This window comes from Pseudonaja textilis, chromosome 12 (genome assembly GCF_049901715.1).
Source record: "Pseudonaja textilis isolate UNSWEBS1 chromosome 12, rPseTex1.2, whole genome shotgun sequence".
NCBI classification, from domain to species: domain Eukaryota; kingdom Metazoa; phylum Chordata; class Lepidosauria; order Squamata; family Elapidae; genus Pseudonaja; species Pseudonaja textilis.
The window spans coordinates 12,029,552-12,041,913 of record NC_142001.1 but is presented as its reverse complement, the minus strand read 5'-3'; the positions used below and the strand labels follow the sequence as shown (position 1 = coordinate 12,041,913).

The 12,362-nt window shown below is 47.3% G+C and overlaps 1 protein-coding gene across 3 annotated transcripts in view; it reads right to left on the bottom strand.

Annotated features, from left to right (window-relative positions):
- Window positions 1-12,362, bottom strand: part of ENOX2 (ecto-NOX disulfide-thiol exchanger 2) — a 32,552-nt gene that overhangs the window by 13,946 nt on the left and 6,244 nt on the right. For all 3 annotated transcript variants that reach the window (XM_026702966.2, XM_087941033.1, XM_026702967.2), the window contains exons 2-7: window positions 10,881-10,997; window positions 9,136-9,267; window positions 7,189-7,344; window positions 4,827-5,033; window positions 3,343-3,576; window positions 2,975-3,187 (exon numbers count right to left, since the gene is read on the bottom strand). In XM_026702966.2, the coding sequence (XP_026558751.1) occupies window positions 2,975-3,187; window positions 3,343-3,576; window positions 4,827-5,033; window positions 7,189-7,344; window positions 9,136-9,267; window positions 10,881-10,997 (1,059 nt within the window). The remainder of the gene's footprint in view (window positions 1-2,974; window positions 3,188-3,342; window positions 3,577-4,826; window positions 5,034-7,188; window positions 7,345-9,135; window positions 9,268-10,880; window positions 10,998-12,362) is intronic.

Genomic DNA, 12,362 nt, shown 5'->3' with positions numbered 1-12,362 from the left:
CCAAATAGAAACATGACCTGCAGATCTTCCGAGTGAAAACTGGATGGGGAGGAGGACCGGGCTATCCACCTACCTTGGTTATCTAAGCCCCTTTCCAATCAGCAAAATATTATGAAACTTTGTAGAAAGCTCCATCACTAAGGCAGAAAACAGCCGAGACAGACTGGGGTGTGGAAGGCCTGATTCACCTTAACTCTCCTCCAGTTCATCTGGGAAAAAAAGCTGCCTTCTAGAAGCATGGCCTGCTGCGGAAAACAGCAGAGAGAGTCCTCAAGATACAACCGTTCGCTTAAGTGACTGTTCAAAGTTGCAGCGGCACCGAAAAAAAAGGGGCTTAGGACCGTTTTTCGCACTTACAACCGCTACGGCGTTCCCAAGATCATGTGATCGAAATTCAGAGCCTCGGCGACGGACCCGTATTTACCACAGTTGCAGCCAGAGGGGATAATTCAGCCGGTTTGGACCGGTTCGGACGTACCGGTAGCAAAAATTTTGTGGAAGGCGTACTCTCAGAACCAGTAGGGAAAAAAATTGGAAACCCACCACTGTGTCAACTAAAATAATAATAATAATACTCCTTTGGTCTTTTTACTTGCCAGCAGAAAGGGAGTGGGCTGAAACAGTGCATTCCTCAAGTGCCTAAATAATCGCCCTGGCAGCCCAAAGTTGTCAGCGTGCAAAAATATTACTGGAGAGCATGATTGATGACTTTTGGCTATGGATGTCTCCCATTGGAGAATATACATCCAAGGGGTGGGAGGAAGACCAGGGTCAAAGGGGAAATGAATGGTGTATTTTAGTGTCGGCTGCACCCAGCTAACGCCAACATGGCCGTTCCTAATAAAACATTTTTTTTTTACTCTTGAGAGATGCGGCTAGAGACTTACGATTTGAATGGGGGTGGATTTGTTGGAGGCCTGACACACTGGTGGCAGCATCCCGGGGTATGGGGGAAGGGGATGGATCATGTCATCCCCTTTTGCAGCCTTCTGACAAGCCAAGTCAATGGGGAAGCCAGTTCCACTTAATTTGTCGGCTAACTCGACAACCGCAGCGAATTCGCTTCACGACGGCGGCAAGGAAGGTGGTACGACGGGGCGAGATTCACTTCGGAAATGTCTCGCTTAGCTACAGAAATGTTGGGCTCAGGTGGGAGTCGTACTGTCAAGGACTCTCTGCGGCTGGCCTTCCGATGGGGTGAGGTCCATTTGACATTTGCTGACCCTTGGTACCTGGCCTTCGAAAGCCAATGGTTGCCTGCAGGACGTGGCCTTCACCTACCTTAGTTCTGGAACCAGCCGTCGCTCCCGGCCTCAGCGGGAAAGGAGTGAGGTCACCTTATCGTTACCAGAAGGAAGGAAGGGCCCAGATTCTGCACCCTACATATTTGCTACTCAGAAAGGCCTAAGCTGGAGGATTTGGGCTTTGAGGTTCTTTTTTCTTACCCATCAGAGAAATGGAGGGAGGAGGGAGAAAGACTGGCATCAAGAACATACTGTTGTGGTCCACCGGCAGCCTGCAGAGACAGCAGCAGAATCGGACAATGGGGAGGAACATGGGCCAGTCCAGGAGTCTGGGGAGGACTCGGACGAGGGTTCTGTGTCTGATACAGAGATGGGGCCAGGGCCATCTGGGAGTTATGTGCTCACTTCGGAGCCTCCGGAATCTGACAGCAGCAAGGCAGAGGAACAGGGGGAGACTGTTCCCAGTGCGCGCTTGCGCAGAGCTGCCAGAAGGCAAGAGCAGTTAAGACAAAAGGGGTGACTCGGGAGTAAGGCTTGGAGGTGACTGCCCCTCACATAAGATCTAAAGGAGGAGCAAAGGGACAGGAACCTTTGCAGGAAGCAACGTTGTTCACTCTGTTCGGATTAAACCTTGAAGCTCTGTGTGGACTTTGTACCTCAGTTGGTTTTTTACAGTTAATTTGGCACTTTAGTTGTTGGCAGCCATTCAAAGGAGAGAAAGGTGGGTGCTTATCTGGAGGGACTGTTTGGGACTCATTACGGGCTGGGAATGAACATAATTCCCAGCGTTGAAATAAAATAAGAATTGTTTGTACTAAGTGTGTGCTTAATCACGGTCTGAGGAAGCCTTGGTTAGAACACATACTCCTTCTATCTATCTCTTTCTTAGAATGGCGGACTCTCTTAAGACAGGCGCAACAGGTGGATCTAAACACTTTGTCATGACCCCAATGGAGTCTGAATCTGCGGGGGAAGATGAGCTGGAACAAGAGCCAACGGAGAGCGAGAGGCCGTCTCTGTTGGCCTTGGAGGAAACTGGGAAGTCAATCCGGGCAAGGCTTTACAGAATTAGTAAGGCCTGAAGACAGGGAGGAGTAGAAGAGACAGAGCTCAGAAGAGCAAGGACTATGCCCTCCTGATCCAAGAACACAGAGAGAAGAGAGAAGGCGAGACCAACGCAGACTGAGCCGGCTATGAGGGAGAAGAGTGCCCCCCCCGCCTTTCCCAAGGCTCACCTGGGGACTGAGATGCCGGTGGGGAAGGGTCATTTGTCAGGAACAAGTGTTGAATCTGCGGAGCCTCGTGTGCACTTGCCAACCCTGGGAGATCACTGTGCTCTTGTCTCGTAGAACTTGCCCAGTTTGCCTGCTTCCCTGAACTCCTTGCTCTGGTTACGGTTTGGCTAACCCGGCTTACTGGACTACTTTGCTGAAGGTGCGTGTGAGAGCTTTGCTCCAGGATTTGTAGTAAACACGGGGACAACGGGGGGCAAAGTTGGAGCAATAAAGGGGAGCTCAACCTGTTCTCTGGCTGTGTTGTTTTCGTGCCACGCCCTGGGTCAGCACACACTTTCTCTAAGCAGATAAACGACATTATTTTTGATCTACATCTCCCTCTGGTTCTGTCTCCCCTTCGGCAGGACATGGAACAGGGAAACGTCCAATGTTTTGCATGCTAAGCAAAGCCCCTCCACCCACCCCCTCGGGTTGCAAAGAGCCCCTGGCACTTACACTGAGCGAGAATCCCCGACAGAGCCAGTTTGAATTTCTCCTTCGCTTCCTCCATTTCCTTATCCTGAGCCGCTTTTTCATTCATCAGCCGGCGGATGTGGCTGTTGACCGATTGGACCATGGTGTAGAAGCTGTTGGCTGTCCGCCGGTTCACTTCCCCTCTCTCCAGCCAGGCCAGCAATGTCTGGATGGCTTCCAAAAATTTGGCATCCACTGGAGGAAACAGGGGAAGGGGGGGGGAAATATCCCAGTTGGGTTACAAGCACGCCCCTTGTTGGCTGGGCACGTGGATTAAAGCAATTCATCCCTTGGCGAGGAGATATTTTCAAAAGCACAAGCGACGAAGAGTGAAAAATATTCCCAAATACCTTTTAGCTTCTCAACCACCAGGCTGCACTCGTAATCGGAATAGTTCACCACGGGAGGTGGGGAGGGCGGGAGGAACCGCTCTTCTGTCTTTCGCTTGCGATGGCGCTCTTCTCTGGCCAACATCCGCTGCTTGCATTCCCACTCGTAGAGATCGTCCCGGGCTTCAGCAAAATCCACGTGGAGGCGTCCCGTATCCTTTTTGTCGGTGCTGGAACCCAGCCGGATGCGATAACCTGGTGGGGACAAATTCATGAAGTCTCTGGCGGGGCGACGCAGCTCGATTCCGCTCGGCCTCTCTATGCTTACAACGGTTGGTTATCGCTGCCAGCTAAGCAGATCTGAAGAAATGCAATCAGCTTAAATCTTCTGCAGGTGTGATGACCCAAGGTGGGATACAAAATAAACACAGTCACAACAAACAGGTAAAGCCCCTTTTGTTCCTTCACTTTGCTTCCAAGCTCCAAATATCCTTGACTGGAGACAAAAAAACCTCCCACACGAGCAGTTACAAGAAGGAGGAAATGCCGTTTAAACTAAAAATGCCTATAAATTATAAAGAGTAAAAAACAACACAAAACAGGCAAGGGCCACATCTCCCTTTCCCCCCCTCCTTCCCTCTCTCCCCCTCCTTCCTCCCTCCCCCTTCCCTTCTCTTCCCTCTCTCCCTCCTTCCCTCTCTCCCTCCCTTCCACCTTCCCTCTCTTCGTCTTTCCCCCTTCCCTTTCTCTCTCTCCCTCTTCCCCCTCCTTCCCTTTCTCTCGCTCCCCTTTCCCCTTCCATTTCTCTCCCTTCCTTCCTCCCGCGGGCTACCTCTCCCCCTTCCCTCTCTCTTCCTCCCTCGTTCCTCCCACCCCCTCCCTCTCTCCCCCCATCCCATTCTCTCCCTCCCTCTCTCTCCCACTCCCTTTCTCTCCTCCCTCCAAGATATTAGGAAAGGAAAGATGGACTAGCTGCACGAACATCACAGATTAGAAAAGAATGTTACTATGAAACCACATCTTAATTATACAGTTGGGATGAGAGAACAGGCTCCGGAGCTGCATGTGGCTCTTTTATCCCTTTGCTGCGGCTCCCTCCTTTCAACCCTCTGCTGCAGAAAGAAGCGGCCAGGGCTGATTCTCTCTCCGATGCCTCGTCTCTTGCTGTATCTTGCGGGCGCTTCTTCCGGCCTTGTTGGTGCTGGGCACGCCTCGGTCTCTCGTGGAGATGCCCAACCTGTCCTCCACCCCGAGACACCAGCCCGACCCAGACACAACATGGCTGGGAGGTCATGTGACTGGGTGGGACTGAGTGACTTGGAGCTGGCCACGCCCACCCAGTCGCCCTGGTGGTTAAATTATTGGCTCCCGGTGTTTTCATTCTGTGGGAAACGGGTCCAAATGGGCTTTTTGAGTGTTTAAGGTTGCAGGCCCCTGACCTAAATGATAAAGTAAGTCTCTGTCCCTCCTCTGAACAGCCTAAAGAGCAGACAATCCACACCCACCTGACAGATAAACTGCTTTATCCACCATATATTCCTCAGCAAAACGGATATGGCAGAAATGCTTTTTGCTCTTCCGAAGAGCTACGATCTCTCCGCACTTCTCGAAAATCTCCACGATGGTCTCTTCTGTCCCGTTTTCTGGCAGCCCCCCAACGAACACCGTCTTGCACCCAGGAGGCCTTTCCCTGGTCGTGGGAGGAGGAAGATCTCAAAAGTAGGAGAGGAAAAAATTTCCATGAGCAAATAGGCAATCGGGCAGTCATTTATAAACAGATGAACAACCATTCAGGGGGGTTACAAACAAGACCCCAATTATTGAGCATAGCTGCACTAAATGACAATGGAACAGACAGCACATGCCATGAAAGCACCTCACTTAGAATCCAGAGATTGATTAGGATTTAAAGCCAAGCAAACAATCCTGTAGGCCAGGGGTGTCAAACTCAAGATCTGGCCTGCAGGGCCACCCTGGAAACAGCGCTAACTTGTGGTGCCCCTGGACGCAAAAACAGAGCTCCACGGACTTTGTTTCTGTTGGCAGAGGGCTGCAGGAGGCCGTCACGGCTGAAAACGGGGCCCTGGTGGGCCATGGGCAGTGTCAACTCATAAAACCTTCCTATGCCTGTTTTAGTAGTCGCCATTAAAAAAGGGGGAGGAAAGGAAATCTGGAAGAGCAAGTGCAGCAGTTTGAAAGCAGAAGTGCGTTCCTACTCTTATCTTTAAAAGATTGTAACCTAACTACCAGAGCTTTTGCCCACGAATATATTGAATTGGAGACCATGAATGATGACACCCAGCCCTGTGAATGTGGTTCAAGTGGAGAATCTGGTTTATGAGACATCCGGGGGTGGGCGGGAGGGGGGGAAACAGGGTCACAAGGGACTGTAAATTACCTGTGCCAGAGTTGGCTTCATACAGGGCAGTGCCAGTATGTCGCCTCTAATGGATCCCTAATTTGCAGTTTTTTGAAGTTTGGCTCAAGAATCATGATTTAATTAGGGCGATTGCTGGAATCCTGACATACAGCCTCCCTGGGCTCCATTTTCACTGATAGAGGGCTGCAGGAGGCCGTTGCGGCCAAAAACGGAGCCTCGATGAGTGATGCCAGGCTGGCCATGTTCCCCCCCCCCCCCCAGGTCAAACACAACCCTGATGTGGTCCTCAAATTGAGTTTGACACGCTTTGTTGTAGGCACTTACATCCCAATGCATTGAGGGTCAATCGGACAAGCCGTCCAGAGGGACAGCTTGAGGCCGATTGGCCACCTCCCATTATTCAACATTTCATTATCTACCTTAAAACCACTAGACTTTCAGGATTCTACCATTGAGCAGAGCGACAGGGTCAGAGGTCCATTCCTCCAACCTAAATCTTACAACATGGCTATTTTTGTACATGTACTTTAACTGCGCACCTCCTCTATTGTCCACAACATTTGGCAAGCTAAACAACTGTCAGTGTGGCAAAGCGCCATTTTGACATATACTTAAAGGTCACAATTTCAGCACCCAGATTAACATTGGCCAGCTCGATACCCGTGCTTCGCTACGAAACTTATGTGGTTGGGCTTAGTTTTTGGGAAGGAAAATAAGGGAAACCAAATTCTGCCTCTGCCTACCAGCATCCATCGGTATTTATCTGGCTGGCACCCTGTCAGTGTGTGAGAGAATTGAGGGTTGTTTGGAAACTGAAACAGTATTTGCTATGTGAGCAAAAAGGAGACAGCAAGGAACCTGGGCATGGCTTAAATCAACTGTTCTGTACTAAAGCTGTGAAACTCCTCTCCTCTGCTTGGGTTTTGCATTTGGAAGAGATTTTTTTTCAGGTGGTGAGGGGGAGTAGAACTCCTTAGCATCAGAGCATGTTAATAATAATAATATACAAAATACTAATACTCTGATGGTCATTTCGAAAAATCCTTCCTTAGTGAGCACCTAGAAGCCAAGGAGGAACATAAGTGCCAAATTTCAAATGTGTAGGCTTTACGGTTTTGGAGATTTTGTGATGATGCGTCAATGGTATTCACTTTTATATATATAGATTTTATTTCAGGCCCTTAGAGCTCTTAATACACACGGCAGCGCAGGTAAATTGGCCTTGATTTAAAAAACAAAGGTATACATTATTATTTTTCCCTTACACGATGGATCTGTAGCCGTATCTGCAGCTGTCAACTTGATTCTAGCAGACCTTGTCACCTCCCACCTCCTTCAAAGGTCTCTAAAACCAGATCCCTGCAACGCCGCAACCCTCCCGTTGATCTACCGTGAGAACCAGGCAATAGCTGTGGGTGACTTTCTCTAAATTCCAAGCATTTCTCGCAGCCCTCCAGGGCGGTCACAAGCACTAGCGCGAGGCTCACTCGGATTAGGTGGGAAGAGGGTGCAGCTTTTGCAGTGAACGATCTCCTTGGCCATTGGCATATCGGACAGGATGGGCGGTGGCACGATTCCCAAGCCGGGCATCAGCGGATTAAGCGGCGGGATGCCCGTCATCATTCCAAGGGCGGGGTCAAAGTCTGAAAGACACAAGGATTTCAAGACGTAAGCGCACAAGAACCCCCAGGAAGACTCCACGCGGATTACGCACCCGCTAAGAATCAAGACGCCCCGGATTGTGAGAGATTCCGAAGACCACGAGCTCGGAAAGAGCCGAGCTCGTTTTATCAGCGTGGAATCCATCTCACGAAACTGGCTCTCCTGGTTTGGGAAGAGTAGGAGATCTGGAAGAGGAAGCATCCCCAGCTTGTCTAGTCACTTCTCAAGTTGCCCGCCATTCTTTCTTCCTTCTGTGTGGCTAAAATGAAGGGTGAGGATGCCAACGTGCTGAACGCCAGAACGAGACCATTCGCCACAGCCAACTCGCCGTGGGACAATTCAACAATTCGTTTTAATTCATCATCATCATCATCATCTTTTTAACAATCCCATAATCCCTTGCAGGGTGGAGTCTGGGCAACCAAATGGAGCTGAGTGTTTACTGGCCGGATGCCCTTCCTGTTGCCAATGCAGAGTTTTGTTCAGCAGATATATTCTCAGTGTGCCCAGAGGGAGAAGTATCTGCCTCTACCTAGGATCGAACTCGCAGCCTCCTGATTGGCAGGCGAGAGCTCCCCCTCTAGGCCACTGCACCACTCTCAACAATGCAATTTAATTATTTGAAATAATTTTTAAAATATTTTACTTTTTGTCATTCACGTTCTACTTCGTCCCTCTTTTGGCATCCTTTATTGAATGATTCTATTCCAATGTTTCTTCGATATGAGTGTAACTCTTGTCCTGCAGCGAGTTGGCTGTGGCGAGTTGTCCTAACACCCTCTTGTACACTTCCTTAGTTACTCTCCCATCTACTTTTTCCACTGTTGGGTGGGTTGCTCTTTTTTGCTGTTTCAAAAAGAAACACTTAGAAAAGATGATTTCCAGGCACCAAGAACCACAGCCCAATTGAAAGAAGAGAGGAAAGCCAACTTGGGCTCGAACTGGGCGGAGTAAAATAGCCTTTGGCACATCAAAACACTGCCCAAATCACCGTTTTCAATACCTTCCGATTAGAATCTGTATTACAAACATGGGTTACGATAAGAATCCCTGCGATATGGGCCATCAACCATGTTGATAGTTCTGCCGCCAAGAAACCAAGCACAAAAAAACAGCCCAGGCATATAAATAGCCCCTGTCATAACTTGAGCCACTGAGCCAAGTCACGTGTTGCCATGAAATGAAGTAAGAAAAAAAAACAGAGAACAATTTGTACGTGGCCAAATAACTCAGTTTATACTTGTTTTATTAATAGGAGATGGGGAGTCTCACCAGCAATGCTGTAGCATGCCAGCACAGAGGTATTTGTTTTTTTTATTTTTAAATTATTTATGTATTTTTCTTTAACATACATAAGCGCTTAGTAAACAGTGTATTGTCTGGGTCAATTTACTTTTACATAATAATAGCAATAATAATATTATTCACTTATTAATAATCTTCTAACTTCTAATTTCTACCTCTATTGTCTAACCATTGATAAAACGAATCCCATGTTAAAACACATTCTAGCTGCAGTTAATACACGTAAAGTATATTTTCCCTCTATCATATTTTTCCAGTAGAATGCCCATGTCTACATTAAGATGTAGTATTAAATATATGTTCCTTTTGTCATATTTTTCTGGTATTATAAAAGGTATTTATTTTTCATGAAGAAGGGAAGGTTAAACCTTTCAGGGCAGAAATCTCAGGCACCTGGGTGGGGGTGTATTAATTATCTAAAAATGATGATATTTGACCAATTTGTATTCTTTTGGATTTCTACTTACTAGGTAAAGGGGGATCTGCTGTCATTCCCATTGGAGCCATCCCTAAATTATTCATCGCTGTGGTCCAGGCTGTTGGGTCAGACATACTCAAGTCCATCGAGGAAGAATCAAGACTCAGAGTTTGGATATTATCTGCAGAGAAAGTCATAATTTGCAAAAGGATCCCACGTGTTTGTGAACCTACTCATCATGAAGGGAGATTTTTTTTAAAAAAAAACTGATATCTTTTGGGGGAAGGATGTGCGATGGAGCCAGAGAGAAAACATTCTTACAGATAACTCCAATTACAGAACAGGATGTAACAAGAGATTCAAAGGCCTTTAACGCCGTGGAAAATATACGCCCCACCCCCCCGCCTCGAATAAGGACGTGGTCTTCGAGACACCAGAACTTGAGGTGTCAAAGTTCAAGCTCAAAATAGAAGTTTGCAAAATAGAACTTTATGGGCACCTCTCATAACTGCTAATAATCCCCTGGTTGGCAGTTGCACAACCCCCTAAAATGCAGGCCAGAGTGGTGGACATGTGTTATTTACACCCAAGAAGCCATCTGGCAAAATTCCCTTAAAGAAGGGTTCTTGCTGCCAAATTCTTGATCTGAAAAACAAACCCAGATTAAGAACAGAGTTAAGATCATCTCGGTCCATACCGCAGTGACAGAAATTGAAACCCATCAAGGGATGCAATAGGAGAGAAAATTGCTGGGGTGACTTCGAACTGTAAGACAACAGTACGGAATTCTTGCCTTCATCAGGAAAATATTTTTTCTGTTTCTTCCCCTTATTCTTAGGACAGTTCTCATCTTGTTTAACAGTGAAGGGGGAAAAAATTGGGGACCTGAAACTGCTCAGGGGTGCATCAGGTCAGAGTTTGCTGTCTAGATCAGGGGTCTTCAAACTTGACCGCTTTAAGACTTGTGGACTTCAACTCTTAGAATTCCTCCTTCAGTCATGTTAACTCAAGAATTCTGGGAGCTGAAATCCACAAGTCTTAAACTTGCCAAGTTTGAAGACCCTTGCTCTAGATCTCTGGTCCATATGTTTAACAGCCTAAAGGGCTAGTACGAAAGAAAGGTCAAGTGGTCTTCTGATTATTTTTGGACTCCTGCTCACATCCAACCGTAAGAACACATCTCCTTGGAGAACTGCACAAATCCATTCTGCACCACCAAGGAACTGTCTTCTCCAATCAACTCTTCTGTATCTATATCTATATTCTCTCTCTCTCTCTCTCTCTCTCCCTCTCTCTCTCTCAATCATCCATCTATATATACACACATGCTATATATAAGCCAACTTGATATCGGCTTAGGATAATTTATTAGACAATACCACTTCTTCTATTTCTCCTTTCCTACTTCATGGCACCCACACAGTGCTCTGTCTGGTACCCACTCTCTGTGGCACTTTGGGGCTCTTTTCAAATGAGGGTTAGGTTTACATAATCTTCAATTTTACTCAGCTGATCAAACTGGCTAAGCCAAATAAACCCAGGTATACAGACTCAAGCATGGGCAAAGTTTTACCTTATTGACTTCTAGCTAATGGATGACCAGCTATAGAAATATCAGAATTCAGGCAGTGAATGAACTAGAAATACCAAAATTTCCTCCGGCCCCCAGTTCTGAGAAGGGTGTTGGTTGGGTTCCTTAGATGATATCCCCACTTCACTATCAAATGTCTCCAAGGAACAAGTTCAGTTCATTTTCTATATTCCCCAAACAGGCAGCCCAATTTATCAGCTTACCTGGCAGCAGATTAATTCTCTTCGGGTTTGCCTTCCCTCCATTTTCAGCAAATCCTGCCCTGCTGTTTGGTGGCAGGGGTTGGCTGCTACCAAGGTCAGAGGGCAGCTGGTTTAACCCTAAGAGGGAGATGGAAAATGGGCTTAGCAACGTAGCCTACACAGAACTATTAAAATAGGCAAAAGCATCTGGAGAATTCTACCCAGGGCAGCTGAGATAAAAACAATACAATCAAAGCAGGTTTCATAATTTGAGAAGCAGAAAATGTCCGACTCCTAAAAAAGGGGCAGCTTAAAAATCTGAGAGCATCAAGGTTTCACTTGGTGCCCCCCAAAATTCAGAGTCAGTACCTTTAGCATGAGTTGCTTTATGAGAGTTAATTCGGGTGGTTGGACTAGATGACCTACAAGATTCCTTCCAATTTTATTAATCTGTTATTCTCTTTGATTCGTTCCTGTTGTCCAGGGCTTGGATGTTTTAAACCAGGGGAGTCCCCAAACTTGGCAACGTTAGGACTTGTGGACTTCAACTTCCAGCTGTGCTGGCTGAGGAATTCTGGGAGTTGAAGTCCACAAGTCTTAAAGTTGCCAAGTTTGGAGACCTCTGTTTTAAGCACTTGCTCATGAATGGAGAAAAAAAAAATCACCTTTGTCTTGCAGCCTTGCCTGTGTCACCTGAAATGACACCCTTTGGAAATTTCATTGCACGTGAACCTTGGGGTATCTCCAACACCTCTATTTTATCCAATGCACAACATAAGGGCCATGAACAAAGCTTTGAAAGTTACAGGAATGCTTCCTTGACTGAAGCCCATACCTCAGAGACCTACCAATGCCAGAGGAGGTGTCTGGATAAATGGGCATTCTTGACCACTTCCTGGGGATCTACGGAAATGAACTCCTGTGGTGTGGGGAAAATGCTGCTGTCAAATCCCATCTCGACCAAACTTGCCTCTCGCTGACAGAATTTTTAAAGGATGGTGTCAGGTCGCACCATGCTAATCCCTTGAAGGCCCACAAGAGAGAAGCAAGCAACCAACCTCAGCCATTCCTGGAATGGTTGGAGGGACTTAGCCACTTCAGAATGATAAATATATTTATATAATCGAGCCTCTGCTTCCCGTATTAGAATCAGAACAGAGGAAGCAAATATCCTTCCTCTTGCGAAGAACCCAGGTGGTTACAATGAATGACCAACTTCTAATCAACATCACCTACAACTGGAGCTGTGACCCATCACATTGAACCGACCCTTCAGATAAGTGGTGGCTTTCAAATAATTCCACCACCGGTTCGCCGAAAATGTAAGCGTGCGTCCGGGCCAAGGCGAAGGCTGAGCAGGCAGCTTACCTTTGGTGAGCAGAGTGGGCAAGGCGTGGAGATTAGCTGGGCCGCGTGGCGAAGGCAAGATATATAGGGCAGGGTCAGCTGGTGGTGCCGAACGTGCAATTTGCCGGTTCGCCGAACTGCGCAGAATCATTACTA